The sequence below is a fragment of the Neodiprion lecontei genome, chromosome 3, assembly GCF_021901455.1.
Source record: "Neodiprion lecontei isolate iyNeoLeco1 chromosome 3, iyNeoLeco1.1, whole genome shotgun sequence".
NCBI classification, from domain to species: domain Eukaryota; kingdom Metazoa; phylum Arthropoda; class Insecta; order Hymenoptera; family Diprionidae; genus Neodiprion; species Neodiprion lecontei.
In genome coordinates, this window is record NC_060262.1 from 8420802 (window position 1) to 8443594 (window position 22793).

General features: G+C 37.5%; 1 protein-coding gene across 16 annotated transcripts in view; it reads left to right on the forward strand.

Moving 5' to 3' along the window:
• LOC107216528 (ras GTPase-activating protein raskol) overlaps positions 1-22793 on the forward strand; it is a 226219-nt gene that overhangs the window by 157313 nt on the left and 46113 nt on the right. For 4 of the 16 annotated variants that reach the window (XM_046735805.1, XM_046735806.1, XM_046735808.1 and 1 more), the window contains exon 1: positions 20605-21985. The exons of 7 other annotated variants lie outside the window; for them this stretch is intronic. In XM_046735805.1, coding sequence (XP_046591761.1) covers positions 21088-21985 — 898 coding nt within the window. In that variant the 5' untranslated portion in view covers positions 20605-21087. Of the gene's footprint in view, positions 1-8921; positions 9357-20604; positions 21986-22793 lie in introns of those variants that run through there. 5 more of the 16 variants (XM_046735813.1, XM_046735815.1, XM_046735814.1 and 2 more) reach the window with 3 other exon arrangements.

A 22793-nucleotide genomic window follows, 5' to 3' on the forward strand; every position in this document is an offset into this window, starting at 1 on the left:
CTTTTGACTAATTGTTTTCTAATGAATTGATTAAAATTGTACAAAAATCGAAATGTCAATAGCCACGGAGTCGATTTTTATACAGGCAAAGAAAGAATTCGTTGAATTTGTAAAATACGACGAAGAGAATGTTTTTTTTTTTTATTTCGATTCAAACAGAAAATCATTCGGAGCAGAATTTGTGTTATCGAATTGAAGCCCGTTTATTCGAATAAATAAAAAATTTCTTCAGCCATATTTAATTGCCGTGCATGGTTAATTCTGAGAATTTTTTCTTCCGTATGTACAGTTAAGCGTTAATTTGTTACTCGTATACATCTACGGGTGATCCGCAAACAGGAAATTGAAAACAGATTCTACCACAACGTTCGTTACGTACATAAGTAAATCGAAAACTTGTAATTATAGGGTCATTCCATGGTTTATCAAAAAGAAAGAGTGTGGCAAAAATCGACTCGCTATTCGCATAATGACAGTATACATCGCAATTATTTTATATAGCATAACGTACGTATGCGTATAAAATTGGCACCGTGTGTATTGAGGTTTATGATCCACTCGAAGCTCTCTTGAAATCCGCAAAGTCGTCCGTGTTGTGATATTATATTATCTTACAGCTGAAATATGCAATGGCGTAGATATAACAATTACAGTATACAGGGTGTGCAGTCTTGAACGCGACGCTTCGAGACACACTTCCAAAAGTAACAAAAAGAAAAATAGCTCCTCGAAAACATTTACTTACAATCACCTAGATCTTATTTTCTCCGATTTGTAAACATCTAATTAATTTATTTGAATCAAAATGTTACGTTTAAATTGTTTTTTTTTTTTTTTTTGCGTACAGTAAATTGAACATTGAATAGATTATCAGCTGTTGTTTAGTAAGCGGGAAAAAATAATTCTGTAGAATTACGAAACCCGAATCATTTAAATGTATTAACTTGATCGTTGTTTTAGACTGTCGGTAAAAATAAATTCGATCCCTCAATAATTGAAGTTGCAAATTCGTGAATTCAAGTAAACTTGTTATATTCAAGCGATCTTCGTGCAAATGAAAATAAATATTGTACAATTGAATGTAGAATATTCCATTTATATTTGTTGAAGATTTTTTTTTTTTTTTTTATGTCAAACTTGGTTTGAGTTTTAAAACAATTTGAAAGAACTGATTTCTCGTGAAGTCAATGACCGACATGAAGATTATACGAAAGTAATACCGGGACGGAACAGAATATTGGCGAAAAATTTTAACAGCCTCGTTTCGTTGCCAGTATAAATGCAATTTACCGAGATTTCTTAAAACTTGGTCAGAATATAATAATTATCTGTCATGCAACACGGTTTGCCAGTTTTTCCTCATCAATATTTTGCGGAGAAGAATCTCATGAAATTTCATGTTTGCAATGGTAAGAATTCGATGGTGAAATTTTTTTTCGCAAATTTAGGGCCATGAAAATATTTGCATTATCATGTGCTTGGATAAAAAAATTACAAGGAGTTGACAGAGTTGAATCAATCGGGGAAAAGTTTTTTTTAATTGGCTAGTGTCAAAACATCCCAAGCGGAGTTGCAACAAAATTGTATCAGTACCAGGAGTGTTAAAATTTTCGAAACGGCTTCAAGATTATTGGAGAAAAAAAAAACGAATGGTAGATTGAATGTTAGGTGAATCGAAGCTGTTCAAAAAACACATTCATTCATCAAAGCGGAATTATTGCGATGGTTGAGAAAACCCTTAGCAACTATTTCAAGTTTATGTTCGGACTGTAGCTGTGACACGTGAGATAAGCCATTTTTCCATTCAAACCTTGAGGCTCAGCGATTTGTAATCTTTTCCAAGCATACGCAAGGACATTAGCGCGACAATTTGAAAGCATTCGAGTAAAAAAAACTTGAGCAATCCGCTAACAATATTTGAAATATGTCGAAGCTAAGGCTTGTCGAGCAAAATGCATTTCGTCGTGGAAACCTGTCCAGCATGTTTATTTGAATCAGCTGCAGGTGTTGGAAATATTGTATTTTGAGAAGCTGAGATTTTTTCCGACGAAAATTTATGCTGAAGAAATCTTCCGGTCGACTCGAAGATGTCGAAAAAAATGGATCAAAACAAAACGTTAAAGAAATTTTGCGGAAATTTTGGCGGATTTTAAATATCTCAAAGTATACTCTGCATCGGTTACCAAGTATTAACCGGAAGTTACCGATGAATCGTCGTTATTCGAAACTTTTGCTCATGTATGAATTTCAAACTTGAAATGGTAACATCACCCTGTGCATTGAACAGGTATTTCAGTTTTTCTTAAGTATTTCTTGAGTATTAAATTACACCATTAAACCTTATCACAAATTCACACCGTTTCGGTATCGGATAAACGTTCACCTGTACTATATAGATAACGTATATTGTATACAAGGTAGACCACTCTGATTTGACTGACGATATTTCACATGACTCTCGAAGACACTAATTGTCAGTTTTAGATGAAAAAAGTTATCAAATCTGTTTGAATTGTCTAGAATTTTTAAAAACTAATATAATTCTGTGTTCGATATCAAAATTTTTTAACTTTGTTTCCTTATTCTTTTCAAGAATTTCGTTTTCTTCGTCAGAAGAAAGAGTCAGTCCACCTACACGTTGCTGAAACATTTCAGAATTATTCAAAATTGTTAAATCGTGTCGATCAATATGTTTGTTTTTTCAAACCTGTAGTTAATTAATTAGTTTGGAAAAATGTGAAAAAATCAAGAAAAAAATAAGAACATCAAACCGGCCCACTCCGAATCAAATTTCGAAAATTTTGAGACCTAAAACGTGTTTTTTTCCGAATTATGTCGGACATTTAAATTGTGTCTGTCAGTGTGTTAGTTTTTAAAAATTCCAGATAATTCAAATCAATTCGAAAAAATTCGACAGAAAAATCCAAGTGCTTCCAAGAGTCGAAACAGTCGTATAAAAAATCACGAGCCAAATCAGAGACGTCAAGGGTCAGACACGGGTTGAGTTGGCACGGAATGCCCTATGTATAAGTTACACCCCTGAGCCTGCAGCAGTTTAACGCGCACCGTTGACCAGCTGGTGCAGGCCGGTCAGCTATATATGCGCTGATAAAAAGAAAGACCGCGTTCGGAGAGATAAAAAGAAGGTGGAAACGAACAACGCTAACCAAACTTAGGCATGTACACCCGTTCCATAGCGCGCCTTTTTAACTACGGTTTTCAATTTCTCGCATCTATTGTAGGTGTAATACCTACTCGTGTATCGTCGTATCCTTTGAAGTTTTTCACACTCGTTGCCTTTGATTTGAAAAGCTGTATCGAATTTTTAGTATCGCTTTCGTCCGTTGGGAACACGATTTATTATTCGCAGGCGAACCTTGTTGAATAATTAATTTGGGGTGGGATTTTTTTCACAACTTCATTGGTCAGGTACATGGAATTTTTTTCTTGGCTGTGTAGATAATGATTTTTTTTTTTTTTTTTTTATCAATTACAGTAATCAAAATTCATCTGATATTATAAGTAAATTATTTGACAGATTAATACTCGAATAAATCCTTTCCACAAGTGTTTCAAAACTGCGAATAGAATTTCATGTCAACTTTTTTTCTTTATCTTCGTGGTTTTCATTTCAAGTTTCAAAATTCTCGTCTTTGTTATTATTTTAATACCCTCGAATAATTTGTCGAAACATTGTCAACGTGAAAGTAGATTAGGAGTATCGAACAAATTTTTAACTTGAGAAAGGACAAGTTTTGCTTTCTTAAAACTCTTCTATCTGCGATTCGAAAAAGTTTCTTTTTCTACTTTTTGTATTATAATGAGAAACAAGATGAAAGTGTTTTCATGTAAGTTTGAAACATTTTTTACTCGCAGTGAGTAAAAACATTCTCTTCCGTGAGAATCATTCCGGGAGAATAGTTTTTCTTTTCATTTGAACGGATCATTCTTCCATCACAAGTATACAGAAGATGGGAAACAATTTTTTCCAAAACCGTGACGACACATCCTTCAAAAATATTTCATATCAAGTCCAGAGAGAATCGAGATTCGAGGAAACGTATTACGTGCATACTTATATGCATGTACATAATCTGTAGCGATGAAGGAAGACAAAGAGTAGACGTGTAGGACACTGCAGGAAGTGGCGGACAGGTAGGGAACAACGTAACATCCGGTGTCGATGGATAACGAGGACAAAGCGGCTGGAAATCCTTCCGCCTTTTTGTCCTACAAAATTGAAATATACCCACGTGAAAGCACGACGCGTGACTTGGTCAATGGGAGGAGGAGGTTCGAATGTCGGGGGCGAAGGACGGCCGAACGCTTTCATAAAATATGAAACCTAATGCGCGTCTGTGATTGCGAGTCTTTAAAAAAATATCTTACTTTTGTGGAGATCACTTTGCGCACAGGAAGTACGATTTATTATACACGCTTTGGCCAATAACGGTTGTATCATGTACCGGGACAATCTCTTGAAGCTTGAATATCAGCTGCGCATGCGCGAGTTTTATTGCCTGTTTGTGCAGGCTGGCCATCCCGAGTTTTCAGCTGTCAAACTCTGTTTCTGACGGCGATGTAGTTGATACGAATTTTCGAGGTTAGAATCTCAAATAATTGAGCTAGTGACTCCGAAGGGTTTGGTAAGCATTTGTTATTGGGTCGGAGAGTTGATTCTTCAAAGAACGGTCGGAATTTGATGCTTATGCCTTTTGAAAATTCAAACGTAGACGTTTTGTGTACGTTGGCATTCTGCTTCGTAGACAAAAGTATCGCTGCGGGGAAGATTTTGCCGACCAATGAGATTGAGTTATTCGGCGCATGCGCGATTGATTTTCAAGTTTCAAGAGATTGTCCCGGTATATGTGTTAAGGGGTTATATACAGTTAGAAGGCCGAAAAAAAGCGAATTTTCCAGAATTTTTTCTGAGAAAACTTTTAAATTTATTGATCTAAAAATTTGTATCTTTTAACTGTATTTTAAGACTTAGTATTAGTAAAAATATTCATTTGGATAGGAGCTACAGCTGATCTCCGGGAGCTCCTCTCAAAAAAAACGTTTTGCGGTGACCACTGTATCTTTGAACTGGATCCTCAGAAATTAAAAAACCAAACAGATTTCGTTTAAGTAATGTTAAATCTAGTAATCAATCGAAGGAATAAGCAAAATGAATTTTTTTGACAAAATGGCGGTTTCTCAAAAAAAAAAAAAAAAACGATTTTTGACCAAAATTTCGGCCTTAAATTGTTTATAAAAAAAAAAATATTTATCGGTGAGAAAAAAATCTTCGATCAATTACTAAAAAATATATTTAAGAAGCCCGTGTTAAAATTTGAGACTAATCGGTTCAGCCGTTTTCGAGTAATGTTGGTCACCGACTTTGTAAACACCATTTTGAGAAAAACGCGTTTAAAGTTTGGGGAGAGAAAAATAAAAAATTTACCTTTCAGGTATGAAAAAAACAGTAACACACTGTTGCTTTACGCATCTAAATATATTAGAAGGGAACATTCACAATAGGCAGGTGCATAAAAGGGACAGCGTTCCAGGTAAGCCCTTCCGCTCCGGCCTTGCACTTTCGAGCACTCTGAAACGCCTTTCCAAATTTGCGTGTAACTTCGAAAATATTCACCGGAGCGATCTGAAATTTTCTGTGTGTATTCTTGAATATATGTACATTAAGAAAATAAAATAAAAAAAAAAAATGATTTTTTGAAAATTATAACTGTATATGTATAACCCCTTAAGGGATCATTCCAGTGTGATCCTCCGAAAAATTACCGATTTCGGTGATTTTTTTTTTATTGTTAGGATAAAGTAATCAGTCTAATTTTTTGTTTTTTTTCTTTTGCAAATTGAGGCAAGAATGACGAATACAAAATGATTTTTTTTAAGTTGATTTATTGATATTTTTATAACATAAAAAATTATTGAAAAGTTCAGTTTAAAAAAAATTTCTGAATGGCGTCCATGATTGCGGCCTTAATTTTTGTCTGAAAAAAAAATTCCAAAGAAATTCCTAATCTATAGGAAAGCCGCTATCGGGCTATGGAAGCTTTTTTTTCTGAATTTGACAAAATGGCGGTTGTCTGAACAAATCAGATCAAATTTAGCATTTTTTTCGACAGTTTTTCGTAGAAAAATATAGGAAGATTTCAGAAAAAAAAATCCTTCCATAGGACGATAGGAAATGACGTGAAGAATATTTTGTTTAAATTTGAAACGATAGCTTGAAAACTCTTCTTTTGAGAGTCGACGCCGTTTTGAAAACCACCGTTCCGAGAAAAACGCGTTTAAAGTTTGGAAAGAGATATCTTCATCTAAATCGTGTACTTGCGATCAATCGGCGACACCATGTAAAATGTATATAACAGTCTATACTAAGCGTTAATGCGGGAAAAAAAAAACGATTTTTTGTAAATTTCACACTGGATCCTTTAAGGAGATTGATTGACCAAAAGTCGATTCTTTTTATTCACTTCAATACGAGATGGTCGTTATAAATTGAATATTTGTCAGATCATTGTATTCGTAGGCTGTGAATATCTCTTTGAAAGTACAAAAATAGAAGATACTGGAATCAAAAATAAAAGCTTAGATATCGATGTCATTACTCTACGATTGCTTATTTTATTCTGAATACTGTTTTCCACAGATTCTCGTGAAACGAATTTTATTTCTTTCGCAGTAGTCGATTTAATTGATATTGCCATTCGTTGATCGTAAAAAATACCGGTAATACAATCTTTCATGGCATAAGAAAGTGTACCGTTATTATTTTCCTTTTTTTTCTGACTGTTTCAGTAGAGGCAAAAGTGATCTTAACTTTGTAAACTTTTGGTAACTGCAGGTACAGGCATTAAAACACAATTGCTTCACAAAACCCTCATGACTATAGGTTATTTATAGTTTGAAATCACGATTGAAGACGACGAATAAACTTTTGCTTTGCTTAAAGAATCATTTACAAGGCTAGTATTTTTTTTCTATAGTTGCTGCTACACATTTATTTTTGATCGACTTGAATCGTAGTTCAGAAAATTTTCGACTATGCCGGAAATATTCGATCCCAGAAAAAAATGTCGGTAAAAACTGAAGTAAGTTGACCGAGTCGCCGCGAAAAATAAAATATCAACTCTACTCCCAAATTTGAATGCTGTGTAGAAAAAAATAACACTAAAGACCATTTAAACTAGTGGGAATTGACGTGCCTTTGGAGACCATATAATCGAATATTTATTACAATTTTGTAAATTCGATGAAAAACTTATAAAAAAAAAAAAAAAAAAAAAAAAGAAAAAAAAGAAATCATTCGTTCGCTTGGTCTAAATAATTTTTTCGTCGTTGTAATTCAACACAAGTTTCTTTCTTCTTTTTCTTCTTCTTCTTCTTCTTCTTCTGCTTCTTCAGATCGCCGGGATTTCCCATGAATACTTGCTCGAAATATTCTTCTGTCCTGTCAGTTGCGGAACGAGATACGAACTGCAGTCAAGCAGGATATCGTCTATTCTTTTCCTTCACAATTACACAATTAATTTCACGTTATTTGATTGAAAAACTGTGCACTAAGCTGTTATAAGTCCTCGTCATTTGTAAAATATAGATACATGAACATAACACACGTTACACAACGCGCCTTAGTCATCATCATCATCATTTTATACGTAAGTCGCAAAACATTCCGCAGCTCTCGCTGCCTCACATCGACGCCAATTGTTACAAACAAAGGGTCGAATATCCGTCAACTATATCTGGATTTATCCTCTTTGAATACACGCGCGTTTTTCCTCCGGTCAATTGAATACGTATTTTTATCAAAACTTTTGGCATTCGGCACATTAACACTGATTATTAAGGGTATGTGGTACTCCTACTCTTACCGACCGAGCAAATTTTCTTTGACACTTCGCTTCTCATGTTAAATGAACAAATGAACTGACAAGTTTCAAATTTCACAATATGTAACACAAATTGATGTCAGCTGATTTTTGAGGAATTCATTCGATTTGCGGACCTATCAATTTCATTAAGGGGGGTATTTATGGACAAAAAATTGATTTTCGGTCTTTTGCATTTTTATACACTTTCATCCCTCCTCTGAATGGGCCCCTATCGATTTTGGTTACAGAAAAATTTTTAGTGATTGAAAATAAGAAAAATTATTCCTCTGAAAAAATATTTAAAAAATACAAAAAATCAATTCTCCACTCTGAACCGTGGCGCAAAATGTTTGTTTTGGGACCCAGAAATTATGTGAATTTTTGTAAAAGGAAAATGAAAAATGGCGTTTTTTTTTAGGACCATAAAAGGGTTGGTAACATTTTTTAAAAAAGAATGGTCGGAACGAAAAATCTGAAAAAAATAGTGAGTGCTTTTTTTAAATGCACTCGGCAATTTTGTGGTACACGCCAGATTTTCCAATTGCAAAGATGTATTGAACTAATTGAAGGCTTTTGAAGATTTTTGTAGATTTAATCGATGCTGCAGAGTTTACTCAATCTTTTAATACACTTCACGTGTAAAAAAATTTCACGCTATTTTTCGTTACATGATTTCACAAAATTTTCACCCTACTCGTTTTATTTTATTACAAGGTTTCGACGATGCGTCAAGATAACTTTAAATGATCTCGAAAAATTATTATACGGATATCAGCGATTTTGGAAAGTTTCATGAAATTTCGATGATCTACGATTTGAAAAATCTCGTGGTATTTCAAACGTTTTATGCAAAGGATTTCAAAAGAATTTACGCAATCGTGAACAAAAGATTTCCATAAATGGTCTAACTTTGTCTAACCGGTGAATAGAAAATTTGAAATATTCAAGTTCAACCCCGGTTCATCTACATTGAGGCGGTGATCAACAATTAGTCAAAATCAAGCATAATCTCGACTGGCGCTTTTCTGATCAGCGGCAGTGCAAATATCCGTTATTTTTAATGAAAAATAATTGTAGAAATGAAATTATGTTGTGTTATATTTCCTATTTTCCAGACCAATGATAGAAAATTGTATGAAAGAGTGAGTCCCGGATAATTGGTTCGAATCTGAATTGCAATAAACTGTTGAGTTGAACGCGGCTTATAAGTGGCAAAGACGCGAGGTGAATTTTGGCCCAAGTGACTGACGAGAAAAGCGACGTAAAGCGATCAAAATGCCGCGAAGATCGAAATTTTGAACGCGCTTCTGAATTCGTTTGTATTCACCTGAAGGTAACGACTCGTTATTGGATAATAAAAAGTGATGCAGAGTGTCGCTAGTTCCCCTGACGGCGTCTCGCCGGGCGGAAGACGCCTTTCAAGGAGTTTTCATTCCTGTCTCCGAGGAGCCGACCACGAGGATCACGAATCAGGTATTAATTCACCCCTCTCTTTAAAAGTCGATAAAGTTATAGCCCGATAATTGTGCTTGAATTGCGTTGTTCAATCGGTTGGAGATCGTAAAACCGCTGAATGCCAACTACACCGTTAAAAATTTTCTGTTGTAAATTTGCTAAAAATGTACAGGAAGCATTACTCGAGTTCGGTATTGTGAATTTACTGTACATGTAATAAGTAATTTTATTATTAGTAATTGATGGCACTGTTCAGTAAAATTACCAAACGTCGGTGCGATAAATATCGTAAACTTGGATATCGTTACTACAATACAGGATACAGAAATTTCGAATAACAGTTTGTTAAATTTACTACACGAGTTTGGTAACTTTATGGTAAATGTGTACTAGAACTGTGCAGTGAAAAAAGTCGATAATAAACATTTCGATAATTGATTTCATTGACGTTTTGTGAGCACAGATATCACCCTAACAACTTCTCGGTAACTGCATTCTATGAAGACGCGTTTTAGATCGAATAGAAGAATTGCAGCATAATTTGTTCCCATCCGGGTTCGAAGCCTGTTCACTCGCAATGTTTGGATTAATAGTTATACGCCAAACTATCTTATGGAATATCATGATTTCGTTAGATTCGTAATACAATGGACGGTCCATACGGGCATGACAAATAATACAGTCGATGATAGCTTACGAATAAGATATTTTCAAAATTCTTACTCACGATACAATTTTTGACGAATTTACGAACCCAGTTACTAGCTAAATTTAGTCAATTTTCAGAACGTGTCAGTAAATTTACGGTGTAATTGTCACAAATTTAAAATTTGATCAATAATTTCGCTCATAGATTGCTCAAATCTGATACTGTTAGGGATATCGTATACAATTTATACATGCACAAATTTCGTAATTTTCAAAAACTGGGAAATTTTTCGAAATTTTTCAAATACATTACGTACAACATTTTATAAATCAGTTTTAGGAAATTCGAAATCACACTAATTGTAGAGCAAAATTAATAGAGATGTACATCGATTCCTTTTGCCACGATATATTTTTCATTCCAACAGATTCTTATCGAATTTTTTCGTACATGTGTTTGGTAATTTCAGTGGCATGTTTAGTAAATTCCAAATTCCGTACAGTAAAAGTATAGTACGTGTACAAATATTTTATCACAACAGTTTAAGAACATTCAAGATACGCTTTTGTGTTTTTCAAAGCAAGAAGCAAAATTAAGAAATTTCATTGAGAATGCCGAGTAATTCAATTTCAAACACCAAATTTTTACTTCTTTTACTAGAATTTTGTGTAGCAAATTTGTGTAGAAAATTTACGTGCACGTTTGTCTTTACAATAGACCAGTGCAATTAATGTATTAATCGTAGGCGTTGATCAATTTTTTTCCGATGAATTGTTTTGTTTTCGATCAATCGGCCTTTTCAATTAGTCTCTTCTTCTATTGATCAATTAATCAGCTCCTTAAGCAAACAATTGATCGAAGACCGCGATCAATTGATTTATTGCCCAGCCCTACTTTACAATCACACCACTGTTTGAATAATTTTAGTTTCATGATATCAGATCCAAATTCGTAATCGAGCCAAACCCGTTGTCAAATTTTTTTGCACCGATATGTTGCTATATTGAGCGTCGTAATGAATTTTGCTTTTTCAAATTCACGCCCGTGTTTCATTGCGCTGAATGTGAACGTCATGGTTCAAGGGGTTAGAGGAAGTCACGTTAACGTGTAACGTTTTTTTCAAACTTGCATCATCAACCTTCCGCTAATTTTTTCTCGCGTAACAGTAGAGTTGAAACGCAGCCGAAAAATCGTCTCGAGATCGAAAATCGTAGAATATTTAACAGCCTGTGTGTAGGAAACGGAAGTGAATATCATATTGCAGGCAACCCCTTTTCTGAAATTCGATTAAAAATTCTCTCTTTGCTGTTCCGACACACAATTTACAATTGCTGTATGAATATTCATCGCGGGATTTTCACGACGGAATGTTGAAACTGAAAGACGAAATAGCGTCGCGAAAGAACTGATTGAATGTTTCACAATGGTTGCTTTCTCGCCCTCTTGAACACTCGTTTATATTTTGAAAAATTCCAACGAACCGAAAATCCCTAGAAAAAAAGATTTTGCTCGATTTCCCGGAATTTTAAAGGTCGTTAAATAATAACTGCCACGATTTCCGAGTTCGTTTCAAATTTTCATTTTCTACCTAATTTCATTCAATCAGGTACCTCAAATATCTTCAGATTGAATAACACAATCAAACTACGGTAAAAACGCTGCATCCAAATTACCTCTTCAAAGTATTTATACCGATACATATTTGCCGTCTACACCAGTGAGCTGCTGATAATGTGTGACTCGACAACTCATTTGAATAAACTGCCTCACCGTTCCATCTTTAACAAACTTTGTTTAACATGAAGTGCCGATTGCGCAAATATAACCTTAAAATTTCAGCTTCGCAATGTTTGTCATGAAAAGAAGTTAATTGCCCGCTATTAAACCCATTGATGTGATTTGAAATCGTGTCGCCTCACCGTCACTCTATCTTGAATACGCAAAACTGACTTCATAGAACGGTTACAAGCGGTAAAGTCTAGTCGTGAAGTCTCGAGGCGAGTGGAACGGTCACGTGTCTAGTTCCCAATCCTTACTGCTAACTATCCTACACTTCGTCAGGTAATTCCACAACATTATCCTGCCTTATGTTCTAAACGTGATCTATCACACAATGTAAGTATTTACTTTCCCATAATATTGACAGTTAAATTGATCGAGCGAAAGTTTTTAATTGCCGTAACGCGAAACGACGAGCCCGTATGCAGAACCAATTCGTTTGGGTATGTCTCGCTTATGTTTTCTGCTTTTAAACTTTCCTCCGCACTTTTGAGCTCTCTCTCCACTTTACGCCCGAAGATAAATCTCTGCGAGTTCAGGGCGCTCGGCACTCAACTTACGTACGTTTAGCCAGGTTGACTCTGTCAATTGACAGCTAGTTTTACCCTCCGGTCATGTGGGATACTTCAGCTGTCAGTGACCGAATCAAACTCACCGCGTATACGCCGGTCCTAAACCTCTCAACGCGCATGTTTGCTGTTGCAGTGTTTAAATATAAACACCGGCTCGCTATCGAACTTGAAGCACGTGATCTTTTCGACAGCTGCAGCAAAGATTCGCCAAGAGGGTCAAGTATGAGCAGACTGTAAGGTTTATCGCCAAGTATACATATATTTAGTGCACATTTACTAACGATTTCTTTCATTTTTTAACATTGGAACGTGAAAAATAATATTTACCATCAGTGATTCCGTATTATACTTGCTTTCGACCCTTTGAAAAGTTAGGACTACGCAATTATTTGAGCAATTTGTTAACAAACAATCAGGTCACCGGTGTGGAATTAATGGAGATATTTTTCAGATATAAAAGTATACGATTTCAATTTCAAGTTCTACTAGATTATTTGTCGTTAGCGAAATTTATTTTATGGAATAAATAGTATACATTTTTTCACTTCTTTGTCACGTGAGCCGTCGATAACGTAAAACTCTGTTGTTGACGAGGAATCCTTTGAGTCCAGTTGCCTTCGGAAGGTTTGCGGGCGAATGCCTCTTATTACCGACGCAAGTGATTTGCTACGTTGTCGGTAAGACAGGAGTTTCTTTTTACCTCAGCAGCATATCTGCTGGTAACACGGATATCTATTTACATTAGCGGATGCCTCCAATTAAACGACGCGGCAAATTTAAGTTCCGCAATTAACTAAACGTTGAATTCAGTAACGATGAATAATTGAGTAGAATAAATTATCCGTCTCGCTAGTCCCATCGATCATGAGTAAACCTGTCAATTAATTGAGAATGCGTACCAATTTCTTCTACCGTGTTAATTTCTGCCACGTGAAAATATCCGCATAAATATAAAATATACGGTTTTTAATTTTTGAATATAAATATAGAAGTTTGCGAGGATTTTCACCGTCTCCGCGACGTTGCGATTGCAACGTCAGATTGTAAAGAATTAACGGTTATTCCACATTGTCAATCAGTAAGTACAATACAACGATGATGTGAGGTGAAGAATTCGGTACGCGTATTAACCGTAGCTGTGAACGCCGCGTGCGCTTAATCTGCCTGGAGTAAAATACTCGAGTACTTTACATGGTGCTAGCGTATAAGGCCAAGGTGGTTTATAGTCGTCTTATAAGGCACGGGCTTTGCCCCGACGGCTGTCAGTTCTTCGTGTTACACTGCAGGTTTAAGGTACACTGACCTCTGCAACGCACCCTGAAAGCCTACACGCCACTCGCGGTATAAGTTCGAAAATTATGCGAGCAATTACGAGAATCACTTGCATGGAAACGAAAATAAGAATGATTTTTTTCAAACCTTGTACGCAATTTAATTATCTTCCAGTAATTTAGCGGATAAAATTAGAACAAAAATTGGAAAACGAAACTGCTACAAGATTTCAAAATTTGAAAATTCAGTTGACTTTTACTAATTCTTTGTGAATATCACATCTAGCTCGAACGATAAATCGATTGGTCAATAATTTGATTCGCTATTTACATTCCATCGAGTTCTTGAAGAGTAATCAGTGAATCGAAAACAGTCCGCGACGGTATAATGCAGAGAAACATGCAAAACTTGAATATTTTCACTGTAGAAAAACTCCATTTATTAACATATTTTTGGAAACTTAGTCCTGCTCGACCAGAAGGTAGTATTATAATATTTACATTCTGTACATAGAAAAACCTATTTCTTCAATGATTCATTCATTAAAAATCTTAGGTACATAATATATATTAGGGTGTTTCAAAACAAAAAAAATATGTCCTCAAAATATGTCCAATAGTTTCATTTAGGTATAAAAATACGCCTGTTAAAATATTAACTCTTTAATATTAAAATTAAGAGGTTGCTCATCGCGCATTTCTATTTTCTTTAAGAATAACGTGGAAAAAAATGATTTCTGCTCCTTCTGATTATTACAACTATAGCTAACGATGCGTCGTAGAGGAAATTCGCTGTTATATTTTTGTGTAGAGAATTGAACGCTCTTCAAAAACGGTCTTTTATTATTTTCTGACAAATTCACCTTTTCAAAAGTTATTCGGGGTCAAAAGTTATTTAAGGAAAATTGAATCGTTCGTTGGATTTGTGGAGCACAAAAAACTTCGAAAAAAGGTTTTCATTATTTTGTTGTCAATGGAAATAGGTTCTTGATACGTGTTCAGTTTGTTTCGACACAGTTGTTGCTTACCCACCATTCTACTCAACTCTCCGCAAATCTGGCAACGATTTTCCTAACACTCGTGCAGCACCTCATTGTGAAGCAGGAGACAATGCACGTGTTATTTGCGCTTACGAGGACAAGGAGAAAAGGATAAAAAGAGAAGCACACGATTAAAAATGAAAGGAATAAAAATTGCAGTTGCTGCGAGTACGTCGCATCCTCCCGCTGCCCTTAACGCATGCTGTAAGACCCCCGTAATTATCGTTGAGTCAAGCTTGCATCATTATCGCATCGGAAGAATTACGCGTTATGCTTGTACCTATCTCTCGCGGATAATAAAGTCGTTCGTTACGAGCTTGACGCGAGTCGTAAATACACATGCTTTCATGCATGCAGACCGTATTGGTCCGTATCTTTTCACCGTCACACCATAACGCCTCGTCGTATGACAGCATGCACCTCGTCCATCCGTGTCACGTTCCGCGGCTAATGTCATCTTTGCGTAATTTTTATTCACGATACGCCTGTACGTTCCTATTTATACATCCGTGAGTATAAAATCTATTGAAAAACTCGCGAGAACTCTGGGATTTAAAAATTTGTCATAATCATACCCGCTTACCTCGTACATCAGAACAAATTTTCTCCATTCTAGCGAATGGAATGTTTTCAACTGGGAAGCTTCTTTGTTGCTTTCTGAGGCGTCGAATAACGACCTTATATCGTGCATATTGATACAGGTATTTTCAGAAGTAGATGCAAACTGGAGATTCAGAGACAGCGTGTATTTATTGCACCTCGCTTCTCAGTTATCTGCCTCTGCACGACTAAACGGAAGTCAAACGGCGGCAGGCCGATCACGATTCTCTGTTTCCTGTCTGACACGAGACATTCAATTGCGCTAGGTGCCTGTGGACACGGTGTATTTAACTTATCATCGATGCCGTACAGTCCGTACATTTTGAAATGAAAGTTTCCTCCGAAGGTGGCAAATACCACGAAGATTAGATCACTCTAAAAACAATTCACGCGAAGACGTCACTGATTGATCAATAATTGCTGAACATCTTGAGAGAAAATGGTAAAACTTAGCCGGCCGAGTTGCCAACTGCGCATGCGCTAGATAATTCAACTCCTTTAGCTACGAGATCGTATCGCGGTAATATTTTCGTCTGCAAAGCAAAAGAAGCCAACTCACTCAAAACGGCGAATTGAAATTATGTTTTTGTGTTGACTCGTAGCAGTCATGCAGAGTTATCAGTCTGTCAACAATAAAAGTTTGTCAAGCCTTCCGAATCGCTGTGTTAACCGATCGATACCTGCTTGACGCAGAAGTAAAAAATAAAACAGCAACGCCTACACATAACCTCCATCAGCCGCGTTCGACAGCTGAATTTTGAAGTGGCCAGCCTGCATGACATCCGATAATACTGCGCATGCGCAGTCAGACTCTCAATCTGACGTTTCAGCCGTTTATTTCGATACAGTATCATTGCGATTCGCTCTTCTCTTAAGACTCGTTCGAGATATGCTACATTGTTGAACCATGAGTAAACCACGATCGTGTGACCGTAGATTTTTCACGTTCCGTAAAGTTTACAAACGAAGACACGAGCCTGAGTGAATCATTGTTGAATGTGCCTACCAGGCCCGTGACTCTGTATCGGAACAGTGAGTCTGGTACAATTCATCGGAAACGATGCGATCCAGCATATCTTCCGTAAAATTTATATCGCCGGTCATTTGCCGAGGACGACACTGTTCCAGTTGCGCTGGATTCTCTGCAGGCCCGTCGCGATCCTCGTTTGTTTGTTTCCTTTTTGTCTATTTTTACCCGCACGGAAATCGAGTTTGACTAGAACAAACAAATCCCCCGGTCCCTCGTGCAGTATCGTCGTCGTCCTCGTTTTACGAGTGTCAGGAAGTTACTCGAGCACTGTAGATATATTTCCTCGCCTCTGGGGTTTCGACGGATCGAGGTGAAAGAAATTGAATCTGAAGAGTGCGGAGACACCATAGATTCTCATTTCCAGTCATATATCTCGATCAATATCAGTTCAAACGTATCGAGTTATACATGAACAAGATGTCAAATCGTAATGTTCACGGATTCGTGCAAAAGTCCGTGCGCTGTTCTTTCGAAGAAATTATACCAAGGAATCGATCCGGAGAAGGATAGAGAAATATTCAGCAATTATTCTGTATATGTACAATTTGAACTGCATCGAAAGAAATCCGGAAAAGATGAGGGCAAGTTCTCATGTTTTTTGTATCCAATGTCCAGCGCTGGGGGTTGCTTGTTGAACAGCCAGCACAGGATAAAGGATAATTCCGGGACGTCGCGGCCCACCATTGTCATAGTCCAGTATTGAATTACGGGTCATTGCTACGTCGTGCAACTCGTATATTTAGCTGCTTCACTGGTCCACCGATCTCTAAATCCGAAATAGAAATGCAAGGCAGTGTCCCTCTCGGTTGGACCTTTATGCAAATTAGTTTACTGCAGATACAACGGGTGCCGTCTCACTCCCCTAATTCGTGTGACAGTTTTGTAAACGGTTGTCCTTCGACAGGCGGTATTAACGAGGTTGGTCAGCGAAAAATCGATTCTTTTTATCAATTCTACAACGCGATACGTTCACACTAAGTATTTATTAAATTTTTGTATTTACAGGATACAAAGATCTCTCTAAGAATGAAAAAAAAACAAAAAAAAAAAAACAAAAAGGAACAAAGCACTGGAATTACGTAAACGAAAGATTATAGATAGTGTTGTTTCATTTGAAATCGCTTAAAATTGTTCAAAATCTGGTATAGATTCGGTAGATTTGTTCGATTGTCAGCGAATCTGTTAATAATAACCTTCTGATTAAAGGTGCTATAGTCGGGTGATATTGAACGGATCTGCTAGATTTTGAATCATTTTTAAACGATTTGAAATGTTCAACCATCGATATCTAAGCTTCAGTTTCTAATTTAAATATTTACTAGAAACATTTTTTTTTTTTTGTTTCCACTTGAAAAAATTAATCAATATGGTAATAAAGGATATCTATTGAATCAAATTTTTAAAGGTCACTCTCGAAATCTTGAGTTTTACCATTTCGTTGATATTGGGGAATCGTAATTTTTTTAAATTGCTACTGCTTAGCCATTCATTCTAACAATTCGGAGTTGAATTTAATGACGCGAATTTGATCATGAAAGAATTTCAGAGGGAGTTAAATCTTCGCGAAAGTTTCCATTGAGCGAAATTCGACACTCAAACAGTTTGGAATTAAAATTTATGTAAAAATCCTTATATCATTTACAGAAATTTCGATTCCTTACGTATAAAATACTTCTGAGATCAAGTTGACATCTTCCTCGTGTTATTTAAAGTAGAAAAACTTCGAATTCCGAGTGACCTACGAAAATGTGTACTTCGACAAAGATTTCGCTTTTTAAATATACCTACAAGTTGTTCGAGTGGAAACACCCTGATACGCGTTCTTTTGATCGCCGTGGGTACCAGACGTTCAGCAGCCTGCCGCTCTCACGATTCGGTGTTTCTCATTACTACAGACACGTTGTTTCATCCATCCGTTGAACTGCTCATAGGGCTTCGGATCGTCGCGACGACGACGTGTTTGCAGACAAGCCGCGCCACCACGAGAACACTTTCACCGTTGCATTTACACGCTCTACGCTCGATTTGACCTCCTTCACTTTGCCGGGAATTCGATAGCAATGTGTATTGCCTTATAACTGACAAGCGCGGTTCTGTCTATCGGAGTCTGCTATTATACAATTCCGATTACTTCGGTGCCCACCAAAGCCACACACGTTTCAATCTCGAGCTGAAAAATTGAATTCTATAAACAGTTTAATAACTACTGCTGAATTAAATTTCCTCAGTCTTCCACCTGAGAAGTATCCGGAAATTTCAATCTCTTCACGCGGCGAATCGAGATTACTCTTCAAATGTGAAATTCTGCTGAGTTAATCGACTCAACAATTTAACCGCTTGATCTCAAACAAGTGGACAAAAACTTCACCCGGAAGCTACATTTAATTAGTTTCTTATTTAAGCATTGTCACGCTGGAATTCTCCGGTTATAATTATTACCCAATCCGCGTTTATAGAAGCTGCTGTACCTGTACTCAAGTTTGTTGGAACGTAAACCGAGGAAACCATAAGGCAAGGTCCAAATGCCATCGGACTCAATTAATTATTTCACCACTATCTCAGGTCTTTGCGTTCCATTTTCAGGATGAGGAAATATGGAGGATTGAAATTTAAGAGTGGTACTCAGCTAAGCGAATATGAATCCATTCAAATATATAATAATCTAGTTCAGTTGAATTACAGGTACAAGTCACATATCATGTGATTCTGATTATATGATGATGAACTACTCAAAAGATTGTCTGCGGTATGTATTCTAATCAATTGTCTCGTTTAACGTGCAAAAAATGCGATTAAATTGATTAAAAATTCCACAGTTGCAGTTTGAATTCAATTCTCGTTTTTGTTAATATTATCGATACTACGAGAATACGAAGGCAGCAAGTGGACGAGAGAAAAAAAGAAAGAAGGAGTCGAGCGATTTGATCTTGACCAATCGAGTCAACTACCCAAACGAATTCCGCACAGTGCAGTTCGGCCGAGACACAATTGGCTGTAGGAAAAATGTAAGCCGCACAATTGTTGCAAGATGGGGGAAAAAGGTTACTGAACTCTTCCGTTGTCGCATGCATAAACCTCTTGTTCTACATCAGGATCTCCGTCCATGGTTGTAGAAGATAAAAATGAAAAAGATGGCCGTGTAAAAGGATGGAGAGAAGAGAACTGTGAGGAAAAACGCTCGACGCGCGTCACCAAAGAACCAGGATCCATTACAGACAGAGTCTGACTGAGAAAACTCTACCGTATAACCACGTCCGTATATAACTTATAACTTGCGCAGTGGTACATACATCATGTTTCTTGTGCCTCTAGTGTTTCTCATTCACCGTCATCTGTGATGCAGCATGGAGCGCCGGATGAAATTGCAGGCATCATAGGTGGACGAACCGTCTCACGGCTATTTTTTCGCTCATGCATTTTATTTATAGAGGTTTAGAGCTTACGCATAAGCGCAACGCGATGAATGTTTATCGGTTGGATTACTTAGCTTTTCCCCACTTCAACTTTACGGGGAGTTGAATTATTACATCGAGAGAAAAGTTTACAAAGCTCTGATCATTGTACAGTAGTCGAATCTTTTCGTTTTCTACCGTAACTGATACATATAGTTTTGGCTACAAGATGAAAGTTAATTTTGTGGCTGTTACCGGAAAATCTCTAGTATGTGTTAGTGTTTCTTTGGATTTTCGTAATTTGTATCATCTAAATTGATGTTCAAGCCTTATTTACCCATTTTTATAGAATCTTATACTCACTGTAACTGATGAATTTTTTCACAATGTGAAGAATCCAAGTGAGCCATAATCCCGTGCACAATATCAAGTGATCGGTCACTCTTTGCTCGGAACTTGTTATAAGTTCAGGTCTCAAAAAAAGTGTATCGTCTTTGTTTATTATAGGTAACTGAAACTCATCCAGCTAATGGAATAACGATGCGAATCATGTTTCTATGTATGTGAATTGAGCCTATCACTTAAATGCATTACAAAAAAGGCCGATTCGATTATTTCGTTCTATACAATGAACTCGTAAAATTCTCAAAAGTCCAGAAAAACTGTTTAACCAATACCGTTCGGCAAAAATACACGTTTCCATTATTCATACATTGCGCAAATGAATTCACGACACGACTCTTTTCTGACAAGCAGTGTCGAATAATTTTTTTTTCACTACGGCAACCGCAACGCAAGTATCAAAAATGCACAGAAAATTTCAATTCTACGTGCCTTTGGAACTCGCAGCGAACCGAGTATATATCGGATCGTAGTTCGAAGACGGTCCGCCAGGCAGTTCTGCCTTCGGAATTCAACAACGGCTAGCGGCAGCCGGCAGATATCAGCAGTGCTGCCCACGGAACGGATCGGACGTCGAGGCAGCGCTGCGTGTTGTGTTCTTGGTTCAGCAGCGTAAAAAAGCGCGTAGTTTTTGCATTTTTCCGAGTGTCTATACTTATATTTCGTTGCAAGTAATCGTACACAGTGTTCTACGTTCCTTGGGAAGAAAAAAAAAAATATTTGTATAAATAAAAGTTAGTCACGATGTAATAAATGATTCTTCTCATTGTAAGTAGTGGTTATTGTACATGTAGTTACGTATCGCGGCTATGTAACGAGATGTTGCGGAAGCGATAAAACACTATCATGTAGGTCTCTGGTACGGGTAAATAAACGAGAAAAGTTCTTCTTTTCATATTTTTTTTTTTTTTTTTTCGTTACTCATGTACCGGGACAGCTGGCAATTGGTAGATTAGATTCTTCCGTTCGTTCAGAGCGGTTAAAAAATCGCTGGTGCGGATTTGGTGAGTCGGCATGCTGCAGGCGATGGATCCAACGCAGCTGGAGGACTCACCGAAGAGGCGATCAACCTTCTACGTATCTCTGGACGGGGAGTCGCGGCACTTGGCCAAAATAGCGAAGACGATACAATCCGGAGATTCAGGGGCCTTCCACCACGCCTGCAACACCTTTCCGATATGCGGATCATCCTCGAAGGGCTGTTCGGTCTCCGGAACGCCGAACCTCATGCTGACGCGGACGTCCAGTGCTGGAAGCGGGTTCGAACCGGAAGTCGGTAAAGTGCAGTCACTTTCGCGTCTCTTCGAGGCACCGGCGAACAACGGCACCACCAACAAGCCTGGGGAGCAGAAGGCGAAGAAGGTCGTTCGCGCGAGATCCTTCAAGACCATAGAGAAGTTCCAGAGTAGATTCACAGGCCGGAAGGCGGCCCCGATTATCCAGGAACAGCAGCCGGCTATTCCAGGTGTTCAGAGCAAGGAGGACAAGCTTAGGGTTAGCGATGCCATCGCTGCTTTTGAGGCCAGTCCTAGAAATCTCGGAGGGCCGCTGGACCGCTCGGTAACCTCTGAATCTCTCAAGGAGAACGAGGGAACCACACCGATCGGAAAAACCGGAAGAACCAGGCAACTGGAGCCGGCGAAAAACTCCAAGCAGAGCAATGGAGGCGCTTTTACAAGTCTGATTCGAAGGACACACAGCACTAAACTCATCCGGAGCTCGAGTGCCTTGATCAGGACTGCCGGAAAGTATCCCTCGACCGACGAACATCCGCAGGGTCATGGATTCGAACGAAAGATGAATGGGCACAGGAACCACTTGGAGTGCATCGATCGGCTCAATGTCAACGTCGTTTTTGACGATGAGGAACGTCGCGATGAGACTGAGGAACCCGAGGATGGCGTGCATTCAGGTATAACACGCAGACGGAATAGAGATTTTTATACTTCGTACTTGGGGATTGTAGAAAGATGTGTAACGTACAAAGAGCCGGCTGCGAGCTCAACCTTTGAGTAGCGAATGAATGCCTTGCCACATGATTGGGAATCTACAGAACCTCTCCTGATCATTCGAGAGATTCGTGGTACCTAAGGATGAATCATCTGATTCGTATTTTTTCTCATCTGACATAAGTTGAATGATGCATTTGACGATACTAACGCTGTTCTCGGTAACTAGTAATCACTTTCATTTATTCATAAAAATGAGTTTGGCGTTATGAATATACACGAATTTCTGATGAAACTTCGTTTAGTTCGCTAATCTATAATATGGAATTATAAACTCGTTTTAAGAATCTTCTATCCCAGTAAGATTGACCGAAACAGTCATTGAAGTACTTGAAATACATTTTCAATTTTCAAATTACCCAAAATCTCACTGCATGTATAAGAAACTCAAAGAGTACAGGTATCATCAAGCTCTGGTTAACGTAAATTGAAAAATGCTTATATTCACTAATTTATTTTCTTCTCGACTTTTCTTTACGGAAGCCCTGGAAAGCCATCTTTTATTTCAAACGCGTTTCGGTTAACTTTTTTATTCCAACGAAATATTCAACGTCGCCATCGCACGCCGGAAACTATTTTTCAGAACCCTTTCTTGTATTTTCAATTTACCACCAAAAAGCTAAAGCCGATAAACAGTTAATTTGATCTAGTTACGCACCAGAGTATTACGTTCCAAGTATTTCCTTCACTTCTTTCCCTTTTATCTCTCCT